At 44.3% G+C, this 12,498-nt stretch overlaps 1 protein-coding gene across 10 annotated transcripts in view; it reads left to right on the top strand.

The window, feature by feature from the left end:
• TANC2 (tetratricopeptide repeat, ankyrin repeat and coiled-coil containing 2) overlaps positions 1–12,498 on the top strand; it is a 222,719-nt gene that overhangs the window by 37,451 nt on the left and 172,770 nt on the right. For all 10 annotated transcript variants that reach the window (XM_061442258.1, XM_061442255.1, XM_061442252.1 and 7 more), the window contains exon 3: positions 8,344–8,443. In XM_061442258.1, the coding sequence (XP_061298242.1) occupies positions 8,377–8,443 (67 nt within the window). In that variant the 5' untranslated portion in view covers positions 8,344–8,376. The remainder of the gene's footprint in view (positions 1–8,343; positions 8,444–12,498) is intronic.

Genomic DNA, 12,498 nt, shown 5'->3' with positions numbered 1-12,498 from the left:
TTTCACTTTGTTGTACTGCTGGATCTTCAGAATTAACTCCACATTGAGTGGAGGCTCACATAGAACATGCTGCATGTAGCTGGTGTTTTAAGTGTTGGCTTTTTGGCTGCTCCATGGCACAGCTGAATGTTGGAATGCAGGTGGTTTCTGATGAGCTTCAGTCTTCTGGGGTTTGGGGTAGAAGCGGCCAGGAGGGACCAAGAGTATCCTGTGGTGCAGCAGGTCAAGGGAGGTGATTCCTCCCCCTCTGCTTGACCCTGGTGGTCCTGTGTCCATTGCTGGGCTCCTCAGTGCAAGAAAGACAAGGAGCTGCTGGAGAGGGTCCAGCAGAGGCCACAAGGATGCTCAGGGGTTTAGAGCAGAGATTGCTGGAGCTGGGCCTGGTTAGAGAAGAGCAGACTGAGAGGGGACCCCATCAATGGAGATCAACAGCTCAGAGGAGGAACCAGGAGGATGGTGCCAGACTCTTCCCAGTGGTGCCCACCAGCAGGACAAGGAGCAGTGGCCGTAAACTAAACCACAGCAAGTTTCACCTCAGCATGAGGAAGAACTTCTTTCCATTGAGGGGGCAGAGCCCTGGCACAGGCTGTCCAGGGGGGCTGTGGAGTTTCCCTCTCTGGAGACACTGAAACCCACCATGAACACTTTCCTGTGTGCCCTGCTCTGGGTGGCCTTGCCTTGGCAGGGGTTGGACTGGATGATCTCCAGGGGTCCCTTCAACCCTAATGATTCTGTGGCTGTTGGGCCTGGCAGAGCAGAGCTTGTTGATTCCAAGCTGTAGGAAGTGCCCTATGATGTCTTCCAAGGCATCAGTAGGCTAACTAGATGCAGTTTAACTAGGCTTGTCTCTTGCAGAACAGTGCCGCATTTCCTTTCAACTCTAAATACTTAGTTCAGATGGTTGCAGGTGGAGGCAGCTATTATCAATATTTAAAACCAAACCAGTGATTTCAGCTATTATGGGCAACACAGGAGCCACTAAAAGCACTGAAGATGAGTTGAGGAAAGTGAGGTGATGGTATTCCTAACTTCAGTTCTCATTTCTCTCAGAGGCAGTAGGAGTGACATTGTATATGGAGAATGGAAGTGTCCCTTATGAATTCAGGCTGTATCATTACTCTAGAATTAGAAACCAGGTTATGCAAAATGATGAAGCCGTGTTCAAAATTAAGTTTCCTTAATTTCAAGGTCGCCACATTTTCTTGTTCAAGAGCGAACTGGTTCTGACTTCTGACTTGATTCTGATGAGTGGTCATGTTCTTTTAGTAGTGTTTCTGATCTCATTCTCAAAAGCTGTTTAGTTTTTCTTCTGTTAAATCCCAACACTTACATGAAAAGTATTGTTGGGCAAATTTGTCACTCAGCACCCCCAGTTCCTTCTCCTGCTCTCGATCCAGTCTCTGCCCACCCTGTTTCTGTGCTTGGGATTTCCCCAGCCCAGAGTTAGGACCATTGCACTTGTCTCATTCTTCTTAGGCTCTAATTGTATAAGAGTTCACTAAAAGTTACCTGTGTACATAAACAGCACAGGCTCATCAAGATGTGTATCTGGCCACATGCACCTTAGGGCAGTTGTTGGAAACTCCATGTGCATGGGAATATGACCGTGTTACAATCTCAGAATTCCTTTTAACTGTAGTATTATAGGCTGCTTTATTTTGCTAAAAGAAAAGCAGAGATTGAAGCTGACTTCCTGCTTCCTTGTGAGACGATGTCATAGAATCGTGGAATGGTTTCTGTTGGAAGGGACTTTAAAGCTCATCCGGGTCCAGCCCCCTGCCATGGGCAGGGACATCTTCCACTACAGCAGCTTGCTCCAAGCCCCTGTGTCCAGCCTGGCCTTGAGCACTGCCAGGGATGGAGCAGCCACAGCTTCTCTGGGCACATCGAGCTGCTGCACATTTGTCTGGTGTGAATGGTGTTATTGTTAGTATTTGTTTTGATGTATCTCCATCAAGGATGGCTGGAGAAGAAAAGACAGTAGGGGCAGATTTCACTGCTAACAGGAGGAAAGGAGAGAGAACAAGTTCCAGGGGCTCTGGAGTTGTGGTGTAGGATCTGGAGGATATGTATAGGTAGTCAAGAGATCTCAGTTTTGATGACATCAGGCAGATCTTCATCTGAAGTCCCCCCATCATAATGGTTATGTTCAGGCTTCTGTGAGGGAGCAGGAAATGGTTAACTTGTGTTCACATTCAGTTGTTGTAAAGCCTATTAGTCTAGAGAACTGTCTAATAGGCTCTTAATTGCTTCAGAAGCTGTAACTGGTAGGGTTCAGTCCTTAATTCCTCTTTTGTTTTCCTTTTTCCCAGTAATCCTGGACCTTCTTGGCATGTTTTCTGGATTACAGTAAAGCTTTTTTCATTCTTAAAGTTCCTGGAAATATCTAATCTCTGAATTCTCTTTCTGTGTTTTTAAATGTATGGACCAAGCTCATAAGCACGTTTCCCTTGACTTCAGGGTTGCTCTAACCAGTTATTCACACCCCTATTGTGAATCAGGATGTTAGTTGAGGCAGAGCTTAATGCAGGAAGTTTGTGGTGCTTCTGCCATAGAGTGACAATGATGTGTGGCATGGAGTGCGGCTTCACCGTGTTCTTCTGGGCTACTGCTCTTCATGAGGAGGCTGTCTCTCAAAGCATCCTCTTGGATAGCAGGGCAATTTAAGAGTGAAGGTGAAACTGAATCATTTCTTTGGGAAGCATGGGAAGATCCGGCCAGCAGCTGTCACAGGGGAATGTGAGCAGATTTCTGTGTACAATGGATGTTATACATGGAGTAAATGCCTGAAAGCAAAACTCGGGGGTGGGGTGGGGTCTTCCTTTCTTTCTTTCATCTTGTGCTAATTAGCTTTAGAAATGTCACTAACTTTAAACCAGTCCTTGTTACCTGTTCTGTCTGAAGTTTGAAGGCTCTTTGAAAACAGTTCGCTAGTTCATAAAAGGTTGGGTATTTCTTTGTTCACTAAATGTTAATTTAGTCTTCATGTGTTATTAAATCCTGAAAACTAATAGTAGGAAATGTACCTTTCTCAGTGTCTTAGCCTCAATATACTGTATTTCATATCCACACTTTTGAGTTTCTAATGTAGTGAGTTCAGCTTCCCTCATGAAAAGAGGTAATCTGGTGCTACCAGCAACTTTAAAGATAGGGTATTTTATAAGTAACAAGTTTTGCCTTTATTTTCTGTCAGAAAAACAAGTAAGGAACTACTTTCTTAACAGATCTTCTTTTCATCGTTTCTATTGGGAATTAAGGGAAGATGTATTGAAGAAATGTGATGCCTCAGGATCCTCTGAGATAGAAGCAGACCTATAAAGGAATAAGCAGTGAGATATGGACTAACCATTTTCCTTCTTGTCAATACAGAATATTGTCATGGTAGTTGTCAGCAGTAAAAGTACAGGAATTAAGGCTTATCTAATGAGATGGTTTTTACAGTGTTGTGAGGTTCATCTGTTGACTTGGTGCTCCACAAAGCTTTGTTTCATCGTTAATCTAATTCTGGTAGACATTATCTAAGAATGTCCACTCGCCTTCTGCCCTGGGTGAGCAAATGTGGTTTCATAGAGCCACAGAGAGGTTTGGGTCAAAGGGACCTTAAAGCTCATCCAGTTCCAACCCCTGCCACGGGCAGGGACCCCTTCCACTGAAGCAGCTTGCTCCAAGCCCCTGTGTCCAACCTGGCCTTGAACACTGCCAGGGATGGGGCAGCCACAGCTTCTCTGGGCACCCTGTGCCAGCGCCTCAGCACCCTCACAGGGAAGAGCTTCTGCCTAAGAGCTCATCTCAGTCTCCCCTCTGGCAGGTTCAAGCCATTCCCCTTGGCCTGTCCCTACAGGCCCTTGCCCAAAGCCCCTCTCTAGGTTTCTTGTAGCACCTTTAGGCACTGAAATCTGCTCTGAGGCCTCTTCAGAGCCTTCTCTCCTGTTTCAGTGTTCACATCTGGGGGGACTGTGCTGCTAAACAATACTATAATGCTCCCGTTGGCAGTTTGGCAAAGCATTGTATGGTGCTGCGATGCTGATGCTGTAAGATTTACACTTTTAAGCTTTCCTGACTTTTAGAAGTGTTTTATCACTGAGGTGGTGATTCCCATTGGGAAATGTATATTGACAGCAGAAAGCAGCCATTGAGAGCATCAAGCTTCTTTTGATGCTAGGCTGCATCAAAAGGAGTGTGGCCAGCAGGTCGAGGGAAGCATTGTACATGTGACTTAGTTTGCATTCCCTTAATACTTTCATAGTTAATAACTTTTCATTACTGGAAAAACCATAAAGTTCTACTCTGAAAATACACATTTAATAGCTCCCAACTTGCACAAAACTTGCCAGCAGTGGCCAAGTAATGTTTGTCCATCTCACTGGGCATCAAACACTTTCTCACAAAGGAGCTTAGCTTTCCTAATGAGCTTGATATAAAAAATGATTTTTAGTGATCATAGAAGAGGAAAATAGTGGGATCTGCCTGTTCTAGTGCTGGTATATGGGGCAAAAATAGTTTGCTTTGATTCTGAAACAGACTGGCTTTCCCTGGGAGGTCTCTAAAAAGAAGCAGAAATGGCTTCTGTGGACTGTCATAATGTGTAGCCGCCTAAAATGTGAACTAGTTCTCACACCCTGTCTACAAACTGTCTCAATTTTAAGCAAAGAAATAGGCCTTAGTCATCTAGGAGAATTTAATGGGAGATTGCAGACTTGTTCCAGCTTAGCATCTGTGGAAGGTTGCAGCGTTCAGTCTGTCTCTACTCTCTTGATTTCTCTCATTACATTGGTACTACTGCTTTCTCCTGCTCCAGAGACTGTTTCTGTGTGTGCGTTGCATTGAAACCTACCTTTATTAGAAGATAAAACATGTGGCAGAGTCTGTCTGTACATAAACCAGGAGATTCCTGAGCTGTTTATTAAAACAGGCTACTTTGGTGAAGTGCCGTTGATGCTCTAAAGCAGAGTTCATAGAGGTAGTACCTTTTACCTACCTATTGATACTGTTTGGAGACGTTTGCTTGCATAATGTCTTCATTAGATTTGGTAAAGTTACAGATAGCAAGCTAAATAACCAAGTCTGGTAGCTCTTGGTTGCCCAGTTTGCTGCTGGAAGCAGAGCATAGCAATAGGAGTGTGAAGGATCCCCATCGGGACCCTGCACCTTCAGCTTCTGCTGACACAGCTGCTTGTGAGGCTGGAGGAGAGAATTAACCTGGAGTTCACTGGGGGTATGAAAAAAGCCTGATCCAGCTTCTCCTAATAGTATAATGCCATTTGCCATTTAATCCTTCTAATTCCATGAACTGATATGACCAACAGAATCTTTAATTATTCTTAAACATTATTTCTGGCTGAGCAGTAGCTAAGCAGAGGAGGAGCTGTGACCAAGTGACAGGACACTGTGGTGGTGCATGCGAAAGGAAAAGAACAGTTGCTTTTGGTGACCTGCTGCTTCTGCTACTCTCTTTAGTGAAAACCTTAACTAAGCAGGGTATAAATTTAGTGAGCGCTTACGCTTAGAGTACTACAACCTTGTCTGGAAGGTGCAATGAGAAACCACGTCAGGAGCTGAGGCTAAATTAGGCTTATTACTAAAAGGCCTTTCTTTCCATCTCCCACTGGTGCAGGTCACTAAAGCTCTAACCATCCTCTGAGGCTTCCAGGTGAGCTCTGCAAATACACATTAGTCCTTGAGACATCCCAGGGCTCGTAACTCAGGCTCTGAATGCAAGGCATCAATTTATTCTCTACTTGTGGTTCTTTGGAGCAAATTCCTGGATGCCCTGGATATGCCCTATGCAGAGACTTAATCCCAGTAGCAGCACAGCACTTTCTGGAACAGTTTGCCATGAGAAAGCTAGAGGTGAACATCATTAGCAAACTCTTGTCCTCACCTGTGGTACTGTTCAGGCTCAGTGCAGTTGGCTTCTTCAGCATTAGGTTTAATTAGGTTATACCTGAGCACTGATGGCATGGCTCCACACTGTCCTCTTGTCAGTGCAAGCTGGTGTGGGGATAGTCCTTAAACCTCCTTGCTTAATTCATGGGAACTTTGAGGTTCTGGGCTGTCTAATGCTACCATAAGAGTTTGATTCTGAGGAAGATTTCATTGTGGTTGATTGTCCTTCCAGTCTTGGATGGAACTCCAGATGGATACCTGGAGAGTATTCCAGTTCCAGCCAGGAGGTTGGAACTGGGTGAGCTTTAAGGTCCCTTTAACCTGAACCAGCCTGGGATTTTATGAAGAGCCACTTGAGTCTGCTTTTTCTTAAGTAAATCCCTCAGTCAGGTGTACGCAGGATGTTATCAGTGTAATGCTCAGTACTGAAGAGGAGGAAAAGTCACGTTCAGATTCAGACAGCTCTCCAGATAGAAGCAGGAGTTGTTTACTGCCTGCTTGTTGTCTTGCTCAAAGCCTAGATAAATACACTTGGATTAGTGGGATGTTGGGGGGATTATAATATTATCATGTTTCAAGGAAATAACACTTTGAGTTCTGTTGCCTCCTCTTTACTTGTAAGGTCTACTTCATATTTCTTCTTCAGAGGTTGCAAAGGGTGTTGTGTGTGAAGTAGTTTATTAATAACAGACTGGGGGAGAGGAAGGATATGCAAACCCTCAAGTTTTCTTTCTATGTTGTGAGCTGGAACATAACAGCCGTCTAAAGGAATTAAATAAACAGAATTGAAATTGAAGACAATTGCGTTTGTGCCCAGATGGAAATCTGTTTTGTAGTCATGTAACAGTAGGTTGCTTCGAAGAAGGGCCTGAACTGTGTTTAGGAGCCCTGGGAATAAGCTGAAATACTGGCTGGTGGTGCTTTGAAGTCATTGCACAAGGGCTGGATGATACTCAAGTGATGCATAGATGGAGAGGAAACACTGGTGCTGTACTGTGTTTTCTGTTTGATACTGCATTCATACATTCATGTGTGTAGACAAACATACCCCAAAAGCTGTTTGAGGAATCTAACAAGTGAATGCTAACTGCTGAGAGGCAGGAGAGGCTGAAGTTCATGTCACTGTGCACACTTGGTGGTGTTTGTACATCTGTGCTCTAAGCTGCTGCTTGGAATGTTGGTATCTCTCTAAGTCATATTAAAAGGACTTTCAGTGGCTTTAAATGTGCATATAAAGCTCATTTGAACTGGGTATTGCTGTGTTGGTATAGTTCAGAATATTAGAGAAATGTGAAGAAATTCAAGATTGTATTTACTGAGCATCCTCCAGGAAGACCCTAATGGTGCAGGAAGAAAATCCTAATGTGTTTCTGTAACATGAATGTGTTACCTTGCAACTCTGGACTATTGTGTGTACAATGGAAGGAAACTTGTGGTTTGTTGCATGTCCTGATCAAAGGGTTGTTACTATTCTTTTGGTCTGGTTAGGAGCTGCTTTTGTTCTTTCTGTTTGATTCTTAACCTACTCTAATAAGAGGATGTTCCACCAGCAGAAGCTGTCAGTGTGTCTGGTGAACCAGCAGTTCAGTCTTTTATCTTCAACAGCAGAGACACAACCATGCTTTTTCTTTCCCAGGACATACAGAGCAAGGAAAATACATGGATAATGTTTGTTTGATTTATTTTCTGCACTGGTTAACTCTGGGTTTGAGTGGCTTCTCCTCCTCATGGCAATTTATTCAGCTCAGAGAAGACTTTCACAGTCAGCTAGCCCAGGAGCTAAAGACAGCAGGTTCTCTAGTCTGTGGGGTCTTGTCATAGAAATCACAGAATCCCAGACAGGATTGGGTTTAAAGGGGCCTTAAAGCTCCTCCAGCTCCAACCCCTGCCACGGGCAGGGACACCTTCCATAGAGCAGGATGCTCCAAGCCCCTGTGTCCAACCTGGCCTTGAACACTGCCAGGGATGGGGCAGCCACAGCTTCTCTGGGCACCCTGTGCCAGCGCCTCAGCACCCTCCCAGGGAAGAGCTTCTGCCTAAGAGCTCATCTCATCTCCCTTGTCCCATCACTACCTGTTGGCAAGATTGACTTCTGAGCAATGAGGAGGGTGCAACCCATTCTGATAGTTTGGTTTTAATAGTAATGGACAGTGGAGGCAGTTTGCTAAATGCTGTGTCTTTCCCACTTTAATGGGATAATAAAACCATTGGTCAGAAGATGTAGGTCCTGCTAACAGAGCTGAAATCATCCTGGCAATGGCCTGGATGAACAGAAGCAAATGGAATGGAAGACTCTGCATGGATGTTGATTCCTATGGTTACAAAATGCATTAGCAGAATAGTTTGTCATCATTCTGATGTTTTATCTCTTTTAGCACTTTCTTTCTCTCATCCCAGTGATGTTTCCTAAGTTGGAGCGTTGCTCTCTTACACCCCTTGTTCTTTTGCTTCACGCAGTGTTTGGGTTACACGCAGTGGAACAGGATCGCCATGTTTCGAAACAGTCTCAAGATGCTGCTTACTGGAGGGAAGTCAAACCGCAAAAACAGGTCCAGTGGTAAGTAAATGTCACCTCCTCCTGCATGTGTGCCATTTATGGCTTTGGAAGGTTCCTTTCATGTGTGGTTTGGTCTTTGTAATGGCTACATACTCAGTTGTTGATCTTGTAGACTCAAACATCATCACAGGTAATTTGAATATTGTCCTGTGATTCAGTATTTAAAAACAGATGTCTGTTAAACTGTATGGAAACCATAACCTGTTTTACTGGGGAGATAAGATGGAGGGAAAGCAAATCATAGTTCTACATAATCCTGCAGTAAACTGACATCGAGGCTCATATTTCAGTTATGGAAATGAAAAAGAAACCTTTTTTTTCCCTCTGCAGTGACTGTGGTGGCTTGTGGCAGTGAAACCTTCCTCATAGGCAATACTTGTGATAGCAGCAGCAAGTAGTTTTACATTTTTAAACAGGAAGGAGAGAGAGGGATGCGGAGAGATGGAATTAAGGAGAAATTGCCCAAGTTTAGTCACCATTTCTGTTAGTTTCCTCTTGCTACCACCTCAGAAAAGAACTTTACAGTCAGCCCTGGTTCCTATGGCTTGGCCTGGTTGGTCCATGGAGAAGGTTAGGAGAGGTTGTAATAGTGAAGCAGTGCAGAAATCCTGATATGCTTTAGAAACATTTTCATTTAACTCTTGTATTTGTTTCCCAAAGTGGAGTGCTGGCAGCGTAAGAGCTTTTAATTAGCTCTTTCATTTCTCTTTTTGAAGCCATCTGGCAGCACATTCTGAGTATTTTGGGATACAGCGTTTATTTGTGCCTGTGCATCTGTGTCAATAGTGTGAACGTACATTGCATGGGGAAGCATGAGTAGAGGTGCAGGGATGCAGCAGTGATAAACGCTGTGGAGCAGAGGGGCTGGTTTCCCATGTTGAAACAAGTTAATACGTGTTTTTTCACAGTGCCAGAATTTCCCTCCTCACTTTTAATATCTTCCTATCTTTTATGTGGGGAAGGGGAAGTTGCCCTTAGTTTGTCCTGAGGTTGCCCAGTGGCAGCGCTGGGGTCCCTTAGAGCTCACTAATGTTAATCTGGTGTCTGGTGAGAGGCCCTGTTTGTGCTGGTTGATCCTGGAGATCCTTGTCACAGAAGGTTCGAGCAGTGCATGCGGGTGTTTACTCCCTTGCATTAGTTACTGTACTTGGTGTGTACCTGCTGCAATGGGGAAATGTCTGTTTTGCAAAGAGCCTGAGGTCGCGGTTGTCATTCACAGCTCTTGTGAAGGAGATTTCCTTTCCTTCTGAGCTCCTCAGTCTTTTGTTGCAGGAGTGGTTAATCTGAGGGAGGTACCTGCATGAAACACAGGTTTGGGGCAGACCCAGGAGCAGATGGCTCTGTCCTCTTGTGAGTCGGTATCCCGTGCACTGTAAAGTATCACATGCGCAGTTTAAAGCCCAGGAAAGCACAAGTCTTTTGGTGATACCGCCTTTGCGAAGTGCAGAGCCAAGTCATCTGAAAGAGTGGTTTCTGTACAGAGCTCTGTCTTTGTCAGCTATTCTGTTATCAGTCCCCAGTATTCCTTCTGGCTTAGCTCCCAATGCAGTTTGAAAGATCTTGTACTTGCAGAGCTTTGCAAAGACGTGTTTCTGGTTTTTGTGAATGAAGAATGTTAGTTCTGAAATGAGATTTGATGTGGCTGCACGTCTGTCTTGGAGCAAAACAGAGATGGAGCGTCTTGAGAAAGACTGTGACAGTGTTTAATGGAAGAGCTTTTCTCTAGTGCCTAATGACTATCCTGTATGTTAAGTTATTACAAGTCTGCCTTTGAAATCAGGTGCTTCAGTGAGAGGTTCTGTCTGGTGTTCTTCAGGAGAGAGAAGGGGGAATAAAGAAAGGAGATGAGGTTTGTTATATTAATAGTGTGTAAATGGAAAACTCTCTCCATTGAAAAATGATATTTCAGATTAGTGTCAATCTATCAAACTCTAACGTGACGTTAGATGGGTGCACTGCTGCCTAGATTTTATACATAAATACGTTTAATTCTGTATTCCTTTAGTAAGGAAAAGCAAAGGAGTAACTCTTCCATGTCTGTAGCATGCAGAAGTCTAAGCCTGAAATTTGCTGCTTTATTATTTGCTTTGCAGTTGTGGAGAGCTGCAAATTTGATGCTTTAAAAGTTGATATAAAAGGAGACTACTTCTCTAACCATATGCAACAGGAGTTTGTGACCCTGTCACTGGCAGTGACAGAGTCCTGTACTGGTCTAAACAACCCAGCATTGATACACCTCATCTTCCTCATTTCCTAAACCTCAGGGCTCCTTTTCTCTTCATCCTCTGTTCCTTCCTGCTCTCTTGGTATGCAAAGGAGCAGATCCTGAGGAATCCTCCCACCCCCTGGAATAAAGGCATGCGTGTAGCAGATCCAAGGGTCTCTTCTCTAGAACTTTTTCACACAGCGAGTGCTACCTTCAGGCCACCTCCGTCACTGATAGGATTTGGGGTGGGTTGTATTGGTGGGTGCTTCAAAAAGATGGGGTATTTATTGACTTTTAAACACTATTTTCATTATTAGCATGACTTAGATTGCCAGTCAGAAGTTGGAAATGAAGCTTCCTGATGGTTTTGGTGCTCTGATTTGCCCCAGAAGCTGTTTCTCCATGGGGAAGTGTGATCTGGAGGGTAGAGTGCCCCAACAGCCAAGGCAGACGAGGCCAGAACAACCCTTGTACATGGGGCTTTTCCCATCCCTGGGAACTGGGAACAAACTAAAGATCTTAAGTTCTGTGTTGTGAATATAACGTGTTGGAGGTTTCAGGTCTGCTGTTGATTCACCTTCCGTGGAATGAGTGTAAGTTCTGTAGGTGGGTGTGAGCCCACTTGGGTGTCTCTAGTGTGTGTGGGTTTGGATGAAATTCCCATGTCTGCATCTTCATTTCCTATACTCTGGTCATTTTGCATTGCATTGCTGGGCTGAAGGTATTGCAGGGCTTTTATGGGGGGATCCAAGTGAGCACCTTGGGTTTGAAATGAGTGTTCTTGGCAGTGCCTTTCATTTGCAGTAGTGCAGTTAGTAACGGGGTCAGCCAAGTCAGATGAACAATCCCTAGGTGTTGTGATGTGGTTTTGATAATTCTCCATGATTAAAAGAGCACTGGTAGCAGTAACAGGAAAATGCCTTCTTATTATTCCTGCTTCAGCAAGTGCTGAGCAGCTCCTCTGAAGAGCTGTGGTTACCATTTGTTTTGACTCTGATGTGGTGGGTGCTTTTCCTTTGCTGCTCTTAATGCTGTTGTGGTTCAGGAGCACACACAGTATTTATCAAAGAAGAATACCACTTAGATGTACAGTTACATGCAGGAATGCCAGTTAAAATACAGGCACTTGTACTGCAGCATGAGGTGGGGTCATCTCCTGTGGTTAATTCTGTGTGTGTGTGTGTGTGTGTGTGTGTGTGTGTGTAGTTTCCCAACTCATAGGACTTAGTAGCAGCCCACTGCATGTGGTACAACTCTGTGCATGGGTACTCATGCATGTAGTTAATCTCTTGTCTTAACAGAAACTCTCTTGTGGCCCAAAGGCACTCGAGGCCTTTTTCAGTAGTGCCTCGAGGACACATTATGACTGCAGTAGTATTTTGATGAGGCTTTTGTTGTCTTCTGTCACAAATGGCCATTCCATTACACCACAGTGTCTAAAGCTGAAATGGGATCTCAGTATACTTAAATATTACCTTTCTTTTTCTAATCTAAATTAATTTACAGAGAGGTGCAGACATGCACCTTTTGTGACTCCTGTTTGTATCTTTGGCTAAACTTACTCAGGATATGTTTGATTTAAAGCACTGTGCTTTGCTCCATCCTTGTGTTCCTGCTGGTTGAAGCTCCAGCATGATTATTGTGGCCAGAAGCCCTATGGTTGGGGCAAGCAGCTGCTCTAAAACCTGCAGGTAGGCACTCCTGCCTGTCACTGCTTGTCAGCTATGGTTTTGAGGCTTCTTTCCCCCTAATTCTGCATTCTATGTTCTATGCAAGTCCTGCATCCAGCTTGGGGCCCCAGCACAGGAGGGACCTCTCATATTTGTCTGCAGTTTGCTTGCTTCTACTG

The sequence above is a fragment of the Pezoporus flaviventris genome, unplaced genomic scaffold, assembly GCF_033815535.1.
Source record: "Pezoporus flaviventris isolate CSIRO_AGI_PZ_B2104156 unplaced genomic scaffold, CSIRO_AGI_Pfla_v1 ptg000223l, whole genome shotgun sequence".
In the NCBI taxonomy this organism is placed as follows: domain Eukaryota; kingdom Metazoa; phylum Chordata; class Aves; order Psittaciformes; family Psittacidae; genus Pezoporus; species Pezoporus flaviventris.
Note: the sequence above shows the minus strand (reverse complement) of the source record. Positions and strands in the feature narration are given on the sequence as shown.